Consider the following 15718-nt stretch of genomic DNA (forward strand, 5'->3'; position numbering starts at 1 on the left):
AGAATCTGTAACAATCTACTCAATAAACCTCTCCCTCTGGAACTGCTTTGAGTCTGCTCCATTTTTATGACAGAGGCTTGTTCTTAAAAATTTCCTTAACAYAAAGATATATGAAGATTTTGCAGTTCATGTGGACATTATGTTTTGTCAGAGTCCATGTGTTACATTTAAAGCAAAGTATTGCACACATTAGATATTGACCATATGTTTGAGACTTCAATAAGACAATAATATATATTTGTATATGTATATATAGGAGCAGAAACTTGATCCATATAAAACAAGAGGATTAGCRTTTTTGCCCAGAATCAGGGGGGCTGATGAGCCGTCCAAACACTCTTCATCACCTCAGTCAGGGCAGATGAGTTTTGACCTGCTGTTCCACAGCCTAATCTCAACTAGACTTCCTCTGAGTAATCATCTGCCAGATGGATTCATATCATACGCTATTCTTAGCAGGCTAAACTCATTTCTAGGTGTTAACGAGAAGCTGGATTTGAAACAGGTACTCAGCATAAACAGACAAGGCACTTGAAATGCCCTAAGACTGCAGTTTCAGCAGACCACATCCAGCAAAAGCATAAACTTGAGTTTCAAGTGGTTTAACAGGTCAAAGCAGAGAAACAAAGCGATATATTCATGCTTGAAAGTGTGCATACACCTGCATATACATCCACACAGCTGCATAATCAGCAAACCACTTCCACAATTTAAAAGCATAATTAAGCAAAGTAGGCTGATATATAAGCTCTTCCTTTAACTTACAGAACTTCTCTGACATCTTACTTCACTTTCATTCTGAAAATGAAACTGAGAGCTCCTAAGACAACACTTTGTTATCAAAATGTAAAAAATAAATCTAAAAAGCCCTCATATCATTTCTACAGCTACACTGTGTATGCATAATTTCGTACCCGAGAATGTGCTGCTCTACAGATAATAAAAATACGTATTGCTTTACATGCAGAACTGCAAACCAAAATATCTTACAGCCAGCTGCCCAAATATTAGGTACTTGTGGGCCTTAGAGTACTGGTGCCCTATAAATTTAAGAGTATTTATTAGGTGAATACAGAACTGGATGTTTTGTAGCAGAGGAGAGCAAGGATGATAATGAGGTAAACACATGGTGCAAAGAAAATACCAACTATTCGCATGCTCTGCACAGGAAACAGCAGCTTTAAACAATCGCTTCTTGAACACGGGAGCAGGCCCTGCAYGCTGGCAGGATGGTATACTTGTTAACAACAGCTCTCTCGGTCCTGTACTTTCTTACAATACTGTAAACTCGGTTCAGCAAGTAGGTAACCAAACAGCTCGATATGAATGCTCCTTTCCAATCCAGAAAGCACTGTGTTACCTACATAAATGTAGCTTCAGTTTTCTTTAGCTAAGTAAGAGAAGACAGTCTTCAGGGCACCATGCCCTAAATTATGTCTTGGATTCCTTTCTTGAAGATGGAAAAGGCAAAGGGTGCAGTAAAATGTGTGCATCATGAGCTCCATCTGGAGGTTATTTTCTTTAATCTGTGGTTTTGAAAGTGGAAAGGAAATGCTATGGTGCCTGGGTCAAAATCACCAAGTCCCTGCAGGATCCTGAAAAATGACCACACGCACCAGAAGATCTGGCTGATGGGCCTCTGAATCAGAAACTGTATTTTGTGTTAAGTTTCACATAGAGAATGGCAGAGACAGCAATCTGGGTATGCAAGCAAGACTGTCCTGCTAGATCATGATTACTGACCCAGCACCAGGTTTGGATACGTAGCCTGCTACTCCCTGCTCTTAGAGACCACCACAGGTGAGGAAAGAGCCAGGGGAGCAGTTAAGAGCAATGGAGGTGCTGTGGAGCAGAAAGACCATGATTATTTTCGGGTACAGAGGAGGGAAACGCGAGAAGGAGGGCGTAAAACGGCTGGTGGCCCTGATAATTCAGAGGCCTGGCCTCACAGGCTGGTGAAACAGAAAATACTGTTGCAGTGAAGATTGCTGATTAGGAAAGCTAAGCAAATTTTGCATCACAACAAACATCTTGTTGGCAAGGGGTTACTGGGGACATGAAGACCCTTAAATACAAACTGCTTTTTTGAACTGATGGGGCAGTGAACACGTCTCCTATGAGGGCAGAAGATACCGCCTATGGAAAGTGAGGGCATATGTACTGTCACCAGTGAACTTCAGTCTTTACTAGACAGAGAGGAGGAAGGGGATTCAACTATCAATACTTACGTTTTATGCAAATTCTGGTAGTGTTAGACACAGGCGTTGTTAGGCAGCAGCTTGGCTGTGGTGGTTTGTGCAGCCAGATGTATTAACCGTGTGTGTGTGTGTATCTGGGCTATGCACTCAGCCTTGCTACTGGTTGAACCTGCAAATGCGAGAGCAGCAGCCACATCCATGGGTCTGGGCTGTAGAGACATCTGGGTCCTCAGGTGCACCAGGCTGGGCTTCCAGTGGCAGGAGGGATCCCTGGGTCCCAGGTCTGGCCAGAGGCAATGGCCCTATACGTCCCTTAACACTTGCGTTGCTGCCGAGGCAGACTCAGGAAAATGATGTCCCACCATACAAAGTGCAGCTTGTCCTCCCTGGAGCTGTTGAKCCATTCCTTCCTCTGCGCTGCACACGATGCCCTGATAAGGCCATTTCTGAAATTGCCCTGAACACTTTGAAGAGGACTGTTCCATTAACATCCCACCAGATACGTGTGCTGAAAAATGGGAGGAGAGGGAATTCAATAAAAGCCTGAGCAGTACAAGTGTGTCCTTCAAAAGAAAGAAGCTGCTTTTCAGAAAGTTTTGCTTTTCAGTTTATCACAGGGATTTTGGTAAAACAGTGATGGAATATGTGAAATATGCAGTTTCGAACATCCTGTTAAAATGCTCTGTGACAGAGGATTTTACTTCATTGTTAGCAACAAAATGGTGAACATTAAAAAGCTTTAAGAGCTTGTTCAAAGGCTGATTTAAAAATTCTTTCCTCCAGTCAGACTGTAATTTGTAAGAAGTGTGCTGCCTGCTGAAAATGGTTTTAATAGCCCTGGCTATTTCAGTCTGTTTTGCCTTTTAAACCAATGGCCCAGGCATGTTTGGTTAATATTTCTGTCACCACTCAGATGTATATAACACCACCATTATGTTTGGAAAACTGTTGCATATCCAGCAAGTTTGTCTGCCATTATGCATCGATCTCTGCRACAATTACCTTGTGTCTTGTGAAGTGCTTTCTTGCCACCTTCTGTAAGCATCCTTGTTTGCAAGCCGGGTTGCCTCAGCTTCTGTTCAAATCAGCAGTTTGCCTTTTAGCAGCTTCAAAAAGGGATTTTATAGCCCCAAAGCTTCCCACCTCCCCAGGAGCACAGTAAATGCTTTTTAACAGTAGGCACAGAGTGGGCAGGGACAGCGATGGCAAGGGTGCCTGCAGAGCCCAGCCCCAAGGTCCCTTGGTGGCCTTCTAGGCCAGGTCTGTAGCCCCCAGGCATGCTCTAGCTTGTTCACGTGCCCCTCCCACCCCCCTTTTGGCAACACATAGCCCTCTGGAACTTCTCCTCCCCACATAGATCTTAGGGCTTCTTCAGCAGCCTTGTAAGTAGGGGGCCCTGAATCTGTCTTTTAGTTTTATTCAATTACTCCTGTTCCYATTAATTACTCCTGTTCTCATTCTTTTTAGCTTTCATTATACATTTGACACACTTCTGTGGAGCTATGTCACAGAGTAACAGAATAGTTGGAGCTGGCAGGGACTTCTGGAGATCATCTAGACTGATCCTCCTGCTTAGACAGGACAGCTTAAGCAGGTTGCTCAGGACCACATCCAGTCAGATCTGAATATCTCCAAGGACAGAGACTCTATAACCTCTTTAGGCAACCMGTTCCAGTGCTTAACCACTCTCACACTGAAGAATTGTCTTTTCACATTCAAGTGGAATTTCTTGTGTTTCAGTTTGCGCCTATTGCCTCCTGTCCTGTCCCTAGGCACCACCAAGAAGAGTCTCTGCCTTTACTCCCTTCCATCTGGTATTTATCCACATTGATAAAATCCCCCTCAGCCTTTCCTTCTCCAGACTGAATATTCCCAGCTCTCTCAGACCCTCCTCATAGGAGAGATGCTCAAGTCCCTTAGTCCTCCTGGCCCTCACTGAACTTGCGCTGGTATGTCTACACCTCCCCTACACTGGGGAGCCTGGACCCAGCACTCCAGGTGTGGCCTCATCAGGGCTGAGCCAAGGGGAAAAGAAAAAAAAAATCACCTCCCTTGACCTACGGGCAACGCTGTGCCTAATGCAGCTCAGGAAACCCTTACCCTTCTTTGCCATATAAAATATCTTTATGTATACAGAAATACATGCATGCTATGTGGGCATATATAAGTACATATTTTTATAAATATATGTAGAAATATATATAGAAAGACAGAGAGTAACATATCTTTTATACAAAAATGAGCACTTCCTGGCTCAAGAGAAACATGTAGCCAATCAGGGGGTAATCTGAGGTGATATGGGCATTACAGCTTCAAAAAATGGCAACTAGCCCATCACTAGAGCAGTATGAAAAAACCCAGAAGAGTATAGCATTGTCAAAAATGGTGACTTCCATGGAAGTAGTGGAAAGGAGCTTCCTCTTCTAAGGGACATCCAGGTAACCTGGAAGAGGGGCTGGTCAGGGCAGCCAGGCATTAGGATGCCTGAGAACACGTGGGGCCTGACAGCATCAGATACAGTAGTCAGCCAAACCCAGATCAAACCAAAAGTCACCAAGGTCGAACCAACATAAAAAAAAATAGTGATTGCAATGAAGGTTCAAAGGGATTTAAACAGAAGAAAAAAAAGACAACRAGAAAAGCTTAAACTTATGCTCATAAAAAGTGATGATGAAAAAGAGTCAGGGTTTTTTTTTTAAAAAAGTCAGTATTTCAAAATAATGTTTCTGCAAAACAGCTACCACTCCAAGTGGTTTTCTAAAGCCATTCTATGTAGAGATTACATACTTGGTCCATCTAATTCAGTACAGGTGTAGTAAGCAGTAGAAAGAGTCGTGTTGAACTTGYATTGTGGAATCTGTATCTCTCTCCTCCCAAACACAGAGCAGTTTGAAGTCAACTCAGTAGTAAGACAGACTTAGATTCTTTCAACTATCTTTTACAGCACTGTTTTTAGGTATTYTTGTAACCTTTTAATAAAGATGCCTAATCACTCTCTGAACCTTATTCTTGCCTCTAAAACCATTTGGTGGTAAAGAAAGTCATAGCCTAATTAAGTATATAAGTATATTCTTGAAAAATTCAGAGATGGTGTTCTAAAAATTGCATTAAAATGTCCCATTGTTCTTGTATCATAACAGGGAAAGAACAGACTTCATTAAAAGTTTTTCCAGGATATCCTTTCATTGTATCTTCTCTTACCCTCTTATTTAAGATAAGGAATAACAGCCTCTTCAGTTCTCCGGAGTGTTTTTACACTCTGGTAACACAGTATTATAAYCATTCCAAGTCCCCTTCATACCGAGCGTTCTAGCAACTACATTCCGAAAACTGCATGAGGGAGGAATGGAGAGAGCTGTTTTTTAATTAGAAGTTTTTCATCAATAAAATATGAATTTTAGCCTGTTTGCCCTAACTATTGTTTTCAAATAGCAGCAATAGAGTATAACATCAACGTTTCATTTTAATTGCATAAAACCAGCATTAATAAAATGCATCAGGCCTGTAAGTATACCGAGGGCATTTTTCTTTAACTATCTTTGTGTATTTTTTATATACAAGGGGGKAAAATGAATCTACAGGTCCACACCAAATGAAAAGGACATGGTTAAAATTGCAAGGAAGAGGCAGAAGAATGTGTGGGCAAGGGTCATGAGTCTTTAAAAAGTCTTTTTGAAAATAAACAACAGATGCCAAAAGGAAAGCAGAATGGCTGCTGATGTCCTTGAATTTGAAACAGCGTCTCAAAAAACAACTTTTATTCCTCACTTGATGTGCAGAAAGAGTCCGAAGTAGAACAGTTCTTTGAACCTCAGAGCACTCTCYGGAGTCTGAATCTTAGTAGCCATATTTTTCATTCAGATGAGTCTTGCCATCACCACTTTGACCTAATGAACAAAAAGGAAAAAGTTGTACATATTTTTTTCTGTAAGATCAATTTGTAGCAGAGATGGGCACAAAGAAGATAACAACGTTTTCATTTAAACTTTCAAGTGCATTCCCTTCCCTCTTCTTCTAGTGYGCTCATTACACTAGCTTAGAAAGGAAATAAGCTTATTAGCAGGCTCACACAGGAAATGGGGCTCCCTTTTACAGGTTTGGCCCTTCCAGATCATACCTTCTCTAAGTTACTGAATCAGGTATTTTGTTCCATTTGATTCATTTGCCATGGAAGCGCATTTTTTTCCTTAAAGGAAGATTCACCATGTTATAGTTTTCTTTAGTGAAATTTATACTCAGTTTTCTTATTYCCTCTGGAGCCTGCCAATGTTTTAAGCCCACAACAGCCTTATTAAAAATGACTGACTGTCACTAATCTACCAAATGAAGGTTAATCTTTGAACTTACTAGGAAACCTATAAGCAYGATCCAGGTTGTCATCAAAGCAACTGAACATTCATTACATTGTTTACAATAACTACGCTTAAATAGAAACACTTCAGAACTGAAATTAAAAAAAAAAGTTCATTTTAACATATACTGGATGTACTCACCAGTTATTCCATACCTCCTACAAAGAGTTAACAAGACCTCTCTCCAAAACACATGATAAATTTTGTAATCCAATGATTTTTGAAAAAATCTACAGAAATTTTTTAGGTTWCAGTCTTCTACAAAAACTGAGAATGCTAAGATTGCTGAAGGATTTATCTCTAGTAAAGTTTTAAGTTTCTCTTTAAACTAGATCACTGTATTGCTACATGTGAAAGGAGGCACCAGAAAGATGAATTCAGTATCTCTGGAGTTAAACATATGCTGTAACACAGAGGTGCAATCAGAGAAACCGTGGACATAGCTAAGTACCAGGAGTAAAGAAACTGTGCTACAGACTGYACAAAGTCACTTGGGACCCCTTTAAGTACTTATTTGTCTAATGKGAGTGTCTCTATGCATAAATTGCATCCTTACTGGCTACGTATACGAAACCTCTTCTTAGGAAAGTCCTGTCACATTGAAGGCTAAAGAATGGATTGAGTTCTCTGAAGTGTTAGAAACAGAAAAACAAACTTAAGGTGCATCTGACCATTCACTCAGCAAGACCAAGCTACTATATACTCAGCATTCCACTGCAAGACTTGCATTGCCATACAATGAATAAATGTGGGGCATAACAAGCCAGAAAACAATAGGTCTAGGTAAAGTATTTGTGGATTTTTTTCTTTTTTTCCTCTACATTACAAGGAAACCCTGACTACCTGTTAGATAGATTCTTGAGCTATAGGAATAAAAAACCCTTAAGCGGTTAATACCTGCAGGAGGAATCCATATGCAGTAGTCTGGGTCATCATCTGGATATTGTGAGGAAAAAAATGTTGGTTGGACCTGCAAAAGGAGAAAAGATGTTCAAGGTGATGCACTCTGGCTGTGTCATAGCTGCATAAATCTCTTCAATCTAGTTCATTCCCAATAAGTCACAGAATCATAGAAATGTTGGTTGGGTGGGACCTCTGGAGGTCATTTAGGCCCACTTCCTGCTCAAAACAGGACCAGGTCAGTATCAGGTCACTGTAGCCTTCATATAGAAGAGCTGGGCAGACTATTTCAGGGAGAACAAATTAATGTAACACTCAACAGTTTTACTGAATAACGTAAGAGTATTTGACATCTTCTGTTTCAATGAAAACTTTTGCCTTCCTCTCTCCAATTCCACTTCTGGATTGTTCAACCTTATTGCTCTAATGTTATGGTAGTGCCACTCAATATTGAATTTCTTTACACAGGATAAAACTTCAGAGCAGAAGTCTTAAAAAAGTGCTTTAGTCATTTTAAAGCACAAACCAACTGGAAACTTTGGGTTTGAAGTCATTTTCAAATTGAAATATGTAAGAATTCAACTATTAAGTAAGGGTAACTTAGTTTTTCAAAAAAATTCTGGTCTCATTGGCATCACTGATTCACTGCAATTTAAGTACTGACAATGCAATGCATTTTTGTCCCAAGATTTTTCAGTTTTGCTACATCAGCATCATTTTCTCAACATGTTTTGTTTTCAACATCTGCATATAAGTAATAATTAAAAACCCCATACAACTGTAGAGTAAAACCTGGCTAACAGCTCAGAATGTACCCATGTTACTCAGTACAGATTTGTCTTAAGTAGATAGTCAAAGCAATTTTTCATTCCCTCAAAATCTATCCTTCCCCAAATTATCCTCTAAAAGAATTCTTCTGGAAGATTAGTTTTCTGGAAAACATTGTACTGTGAAGTTCAACAGTTTTTAAATATGGTTTGTGAATAGTCACTTAAAATAACAATGTTCTTTTTCCAGTTTTATATGATTTGAAGTTATTTCTCAAACATTAAAACATTCCCCCCCCAAAACAACACCCTTCCCCCACAACATGCTGACTTCTGATTGGCATTTTCCATGCTATGTCTGAGCCCAAACGCAGAGACAGCATGTGGGAAAAAGTGATTTGTAATAGGAGACAGAATACAGCTAAGCCACCTGGCATTCGGAAAATACTCAGCGTTAGAATTCTTGGAGAAAGTTCTGTGCYGCTGAAAGGTGCTGACTTGACTGCCTCAGTGTGAGAAGCTGCCTTGTTCTCCCACATTCATAGAAACATTAAATCTTGGGCTGAAGCAGTAGAAATTTACTCCTGCTTCCTTTATCAACAYGCTTTAGGTCAGCAATAAGGGACCACTGCAAGGGCTGCACCTATCCTCTTTTTGGGTCCTTTGCCAAGACTAACAACAAAGCAGRCAGTTAACACGCACAGCTGCCAGAGAGTTAAGTTTCTTTAAAAGATGGTGMAGTGCATATGAAGAGTGCACCTATCAATTTGAAGTCCTAAAATTAGATGGCCACCACAAAAAAATTGTCACGATGATCAGAACTTACGGCCCACTTAGTGTAATAATCTTCTTTGATAGCAGGCAACATAAGAGACTGAAGTACTCCAAAGGGAAGTACCTCACAATAATCAATTAGGCTAAGAGTATGGTATCAGAGTAGTTTCCTCCCACCTCCAGAAAACCAGTAATTGCCTGCTGCYCTCTCATCCCCTAAATGTCAAAGGCATATGAAAATCTTACGCACAGGAGGAATATTATCTGGTACATCCATGAAATCTAATAATAATTGGGTTTCCCAAAGACAACAATTTTATATACTTGTCTATTTCCTCATCTTCCAGAAGGGTGAAGTTTGATAATGGCAATACAGAGAAGCTACAACTTTAGTTCTTCACCAGTCCATTCTCTTCTGTGTTAGCCAATGTTTGTTTCCCAACCTACTCTCCAAGCAAAGTTTTGCAGTGCCATCRGTGTAGCCCAGAAAGCATTTGTGTTCTAAAGAATATTTGATACAGGAAAATACATGATTAGCAGAGGTTTAATACCAGCACTGCCAAGTGAAAAGCTGGAAAAATAAGTTTGACTGAACTGAGAGCCTCTATTGTTTTATGATGCCTTGTATGGAAACCTCTGTCATGTCTGAAATGCTGTGCTTTACCTTCTCATTGGAAGCTCAAAAAGCTATGTCTCAAGGTGATCAGCAATTCTGCGTTTGGGTCTTGTAGAGCAGAAAAGCACTACCGTAACCAAGTCACACTAGATCAAACTGTTAGTCTGTTTCATTAATAAGGAATCTACTAAATGATACCATGACTCCTGCAGCTTAAGAATTTCAAGGAATCATAACTGACCTTACTTGAGCTGTTTTTCTTAACTCTCTCAGATGTTTCTTCAGGTTCCTTACATGCTGTCTCAGATGCTGAGAAGAAAGAAGATGTGTTTTTACCACACAGCATAAATGACCAATTCTATCAGAAACAGACTTGTAGAAAGTTCACAAAGATGGATATGTCAAAAAGGAAMTTCAACAAAGCTTACTGCAACAAAATTCACATTTAAGTCTGTCGAACATCCTGTTATTTTTCTTTTCCTTTCACGCTATCTTTTTTTAAATAAAGAATCTCAAAGCAGCTGATGACTATGTTCAAGTTTTCCATGTTGTAGTTTTCATAGCTGAAGTGACTTATCCTCATCAGACACTTAGTACTGCCCAAGCAAAACAATCCTTCTTCTGAATTTCTAGATTCTTGCTTTATGCTCTAGATTAGGCTTRGTTTCCCTCTACTGACAGAGGTCAATAGCTCCTTTAGGTAGTATCCGAATCCACATACTCCTGCAACTAGTCTAAATTTGYACTGCTCACCTGGAGATTTCTCTTGTGAGGGTCCCATCTGAGACTTATTCCTCAGTATCTTTGGCTCAGGCAGGAAGTGAACTCCTGTAAAACAAAAGATAAAMAGCTAGGTGAATACTCTCCAGTAACTTTGATGAGTAGAACCYCTGAAACAGAGTACAAAAGTGAACATTAGCTACATTCACCTCAAGAAGTAATTGCACTTAGAAGGCCTCCAAATTATTTCATCTATCAAGTCCATCACAATACCATATTAAAAGCTTGTAACTAGTTAAAACATACTTKTAAACTTGGCCAGCATTAAGAAAAAAGAAGAACCTAGAATTRGGTTTCTGTCAAACACATAATGTCACTGAGACACACTATTCCTAAGTTTCCACATATACCACATTGATATGTAAAAGGCTRAATTACAGGTAAGCTGTACAATAAAAATACTTCTCCCTTGCAACTTTCAGTGTGGTTTTTCCTCCTTAAAAAATGATCTGAAGCTTTATTTAGACATTTGCTTTCTAATTAAGTCACTTTCCCTGCCAACAACACATTGTTATCATATGGCTGCTCAATCTAATGTAAGCAGGGCTCACATAGGACCTTTCCTGATCTTTCGRGAGATTTCTTCTGTTTCACCAAAATCATAGGAAACAGACTGCTACGCAGAGTTCTGACACTGACTAGGTGAAATTCAGCCATTTCTAAGCTTTTAACACACAAATTCTAAACTTGTGGCAAAAATCTATGGAAAAGAAATCTACGGTTATACTACTGGCAACTCTGTGACCCAAATCCTAGAAGTTTCACATAGCTATGAAAATTCAGTTACAGATTCAGTTTCACTACTAGAAAAATCAAAATCCAYGATTTACCATCCTGAAAGGATTCCAGATTCTTGATCTTGCAAGGAGAACAAGTCTCTTTTCCTGTTTCTTCCTCTGCTGTCATTTTCATTTCTAGGTTTGATGCTCTGCTGCTTATTGCTTCTATTTCTTGTTCCTCTTCCATTTCCTCCTCCTCTTCCTCCTCCTCTTCCGGTCCATCATCTTTCATTTTTAACAAGCTTTCTGGGATATCTGGACGCTTGACAGGCAACTTCTGCAGGACAAAAACTTACGCATCAGTGCTAGGATAATACAGAGGTAGGTGTTAYCGATGTTCATTCTTTTGGCCTGAGCTCCCCCAGACTGCATCTCTATGATCCACTGCCTTTCTGACAGACTGCACCCCAGAAGACTGGGCAAGGGCAYAGAATGGCTATTGCCAGCCAAAACCCATACTACAGCTGGTCTCGGTGTCCAACTTACCCCTAGGCTTCCAGTTTTCAGCTTGAATTTGCTCCCCCCTTTCATTGCACCAAAGAGAGGCAGGGTAATCTTTTTAGGCTTGCTCTCTGCTTCCAGATTGTAACTCCCACTCCTAATAAAAATCAGATACAGAGAAAAACAGTACACAAATTATCAAACAAAGCTTCTATTTACAAATGGGAAATATCTGCAAAATAACAGTGAATACAGAGAAACCCTTTAAGCCTTCAATTGCAGAATACAAGAGCAAATTGTAGGAAATGACTCCTAGGTGGCAGATACCTGCCAGGACAGGCCCATCTATCAAACATACTTCCTCCAATTAATTTACACACACATACTTACATACATACACATATATGCATGTAACTTACATATGTATGTGTGTGTATATATATGTAAATGTATACATATAACATATTAAAAAATAAAAATAAATAAAGGCACACTCAGAGGCCAAAYCTCAATTTAAGTAAATTAAGTAATTAAATCTCTAATTAAGCTGCTACTAGGAAATGATGAAACCACGTATGTTCTCCTGAATTGAAGCAGTGTTGCTAGGCAGTATTTCAACAGCCACTGCAATTGACTTCCAGGTGCACTTCAGGGTGTGAGYGTAGTTTTCATTTTATACATAGTACTGTAAAATTCTCCATTTCCTTTTGGATCCAGGTTGAATAAAGAGACACTATGCTCTCAGTTCTCTTCCCCTCTCACTTCCACATTATGGGCCTGTCACTATTGCGTGCCTGCCTCAACCACAGGTGCAGCAGCAGCYGAAAGGCACTGTGGCTCCTTAAGGAGACACACCACGTAGTCTGCAAGGCAGCGCTGCCGTTGCTTTCGGAAACCTAGGAYTGCACAATTGCCTATGGACAATATACAGTAGCAGTTGTTTTAGAATTTAATATTACTTACTTGAGCTTCAGCTCAGGCAGTTCTGCAGGTTTAACAAGCTTTATTAACCCTTTTAGTCTCTGTTGCTCTTTCTTCAGTTCAAAAGACCGCAAGTGAAGTTTCTTCCGTGTAACACTGTCTAAGCTGCATCCAGATTTCATTTCAGTCATGAATTCATCTAAAGAATCTTGAGCTGGTGGCTGGGACTGGACTAGGCAAGATAATGGGACAATATATACAATTATTCCTGGGGAGATTAGACTCATACTGATCAAATTCTAACTCCTAACAAGAGCCTGACAGTAAACATTCATTCACTCAGATATCAAAGCCTCTCTCTTAAAAAGGAATGTTTCTTTATGAGTAAGTCAGTCTGTACTCTACATTATTCATCTTCAATATGCTGCACCACTGCATGGGTGTTTTACGTAATAATATCTGCAAACCTAAAAATGAATCAACACATGATTCTGCCTCCTCTCCCAGAAGACTGGGTGCACATAAGGATAATATTATCTGTTAGGAGAATCATGCAAAATTTATTTTTGCTTTGATGTTATTTTCTAATGAGAAAACACTGTTATATATTTCAAGAAAATAATGACAGACTCTGCACTCCACCCATTTTCAAATATTAATAGTTTTATGTAGTCTTGACTAATTAAAATAAAACTAAAGAAGAAAACCTAAACTTCTAATGACCAACAAAAATAAATACAGAATTCTAACATATGGATTTCAAGAGATCAGAGAAAACTCCTTTCTTGGGCTTTAATAATGCTTCAGAAGTGTTTATATTCTGTTCAATAAAAAACTAGGAGGCAAAGAAGAAAAGTTTTGTTGTGAGAATTTGAACAAGCCTTTTGACAGGCAACAATTTTATTAAATTGTATTAAAATGGGCACATCTAATATTTACTTGCATCATTATAGGCATAAATATATACACGCACAAGAATAATTATATGACCAATGGTTTATTTTTAGTTCAGCTTTAAATAGTTAAGTAGTACATCACATTTTAAATGTGTATAAAGTAATTGTTAAGAGTACCCATTTAAGCAATTATACATAACTATTAAAAATTTATTAAAAATTCTTGTAAGATCAGTGTTTATAGAAGGACTCTGTTAATATGAATATTTCTGATCTAGAACAAAATACAGTTTACACTTCGCAAACACATGAAAGCCACAGAAGAAACTGTTCAAAGATTTATAGAATTGATAGGCTCCATAAAGTAAGAACCAGTTTTACTACCTATCTCTACCCAAACATAAATGATGACAAAACATGTCATGTTAGAAATTCAGCTAGAAACACTCTTCTTTTTCTCTCATAAATGTGTGTGTGAACTGAGACAAAAAATGTTACTGTTATTGAAAAATCTGAAACTCCCAGTAAGATGCATCTGAAGCAAATGTTTCACAACATTAAATTTAAACATTGAAGTTCACAGCTCAGGTTTCTTGTCTAGTTAGAAAATTCAAAACACTTAAAGGTGCCATTCCACAGCTTGCTTCTTTAGCCACACAACAGTGTAAGAGATCCTTCTCTGAGTGACCTTCAGTAAGTCAGATTACCTGTTTTGCAAATAGCTTTCTCTGCTTGATTCCCGCTTGAGGAATCAACAGTATCTCAGATCAGGCAGTTTTGCTTGCAGGGTTATTGTTAGCATTCAATATCTGTTGCATAAGTTTTCTGTGCTATTTAAATAAAATTAAACATTGCTGGGAAGTGAATTTATCATGTCTATCATACCATTCATTCTGGGGGGAGGGGAGGGGGAGATAAAAGGCAATTTACTGCAACATCAAATTATCAGTATTTTTCTTCTGAACAGACAACAACAACAAAAAATATGGAGGAGCTCTATGTATTTTATTTTCATTCAGTTGCACCAGTGAATGACAGATACCAAATTTGTTCTGAAAACAGACCAGGTTAGATCAGTAGTCAGTTCTGAAGAGCTCCAGAGAACAAATTTTAAAACTTTTGCAGAGATCTTTCTGACAACTACTTAAAATTCTCCAAATGCTAGGTAAAAGATGTTGCAATTTGGCTTGTTATTCACTCATTGATCTCTCTACACACTTGCCCTTTGGCTACAAATAATCATTCAGAGCAGAGCAAAGTGTTTTAAGGTTTCAGAACTTTGTGTAATGCAGCAATTTCGCCAGCCAACTCAAGACAACAGTAAGAATCTCCGAGGATCAGTATGAATGCTCCTGGATTACAGCTGTAACCCACATCTATGATTAACCTGAGATACCCAAAGAAATCAGACAAAAACAGCATGCGCATGTGCACATATGCACACAAATGGATGATACAATACCTGCTGTTTTATTCTGGCCCAGTTTTTGGAAATTCCCATTCAATACTGAATCACTGTATTGTAATATCTTGAAGACTGCTGAGCCCACTAGTAAATGCTGAGATTGCAATCTTTCCCAGGCTCTAAACTAGCTGCATAACTAGTTGCAACTTACCAAACCATGATAAAGTATTAGACTTCTATTAGCAGTATAAAATTCTGCTGAATGACTTGGTTCTTCCTTCTGCTAGTCCCTATTACAATATGATTTAATGGTCTTGTTGAGAAACAGTACCAGCATAAACAAATGCTTTATAAACACATGAGCGCTTGCAATTGTACATCTCAGTCAATATAAAGCATTAGCTTTTCCTGCTAATTAATTATGAACCACTTATCAGTCAAATCAGGAACAATTCCTTCAGTGATGGTGAACCATCCTATCAGAATGCTCAGTGGATAAGTAAGGTTTTCTGAACAGTGATCTGGTATAATGAATCATCAACAAAAACGTTGATATCCAAACGAGTTTTGGCATGGGGCTGAATTACCAGGAAGAAACATACTCGTATAATGCACACAAGAGAACACAGCTGTCAGATTGCTGCTAGGCTTCTTGGAGAGAAGCCCTACTGACAAACTGACTTTGTTGCCTTTATTATTGCCAACTCCCTTAAAAAGCTTCTTGTATGAAGAATTAACTTAAATGTATTTCCTTTATGGCTTCCTTCTACCCCTCCAAGACATCAATAATATAAGGCAACATGCAGCTCTTTCTGTAGCATACCTTTAAACGTGTCACTACCAGATATATACATATACTTGAATGGGTTCTGAACTCTATTCTACTATT

General features: G+C 38.9%; 1 protein-coding gene across 1 annotated transcript in view; it reads right to left on the reverse strand.

Annotated features, from left to right (window-relative positions):
- Positions 1–5643: 5643 nt before the first annotated feature.
- Positions 5644–15718, reverse strand: part of SLC4A1AP (solute carrier family 4 member 1 adaptor protein) — a gene marked incomplete at its 5' end in the record, with an annotated part of 16544 nt that continues 6469 nt past the window's right edge. Inside the window, 7 exons of the mRNA XM_085309916.1 lie at positions 5644–6085; positions 7448–7520; positions 9849–9916; positions 10361–10435; positions 11218–11443; positions 11653–11764; positions 12571–12760. Of these exons, the coding sequence (XP_085166042.1) occupies positions 6036–6085; positions 7448–7520; positions 9849–9916; positions 10361–10435; positions 11218–11443; positions 11653–11764; positions 12571–12760 (794 nt within the window). The remainder of the gene's footprint in view (positions 6086–7447; positions 7521–9848; positions 9917–10360; positions 10436–11217; positions 11444–11652; positions 11765–12570; positions 12761–15718) is intronic.

The sequence above is a fragment of the Rhea americana genome, unplaced genomic scaffold (genome assembly GCF_003343005.1).
Source record: "Rhea americana isolate MKP2758 unplaced genomic scaffold, rheAme1 scaffold_307, whole genome shotgun sequence".
NCBI classification, from domain to species: Eukaryota; Metazoa; Chordata; class Aves; order Rheiformes; family Rheidae; genus Rhea; species Rhea americana.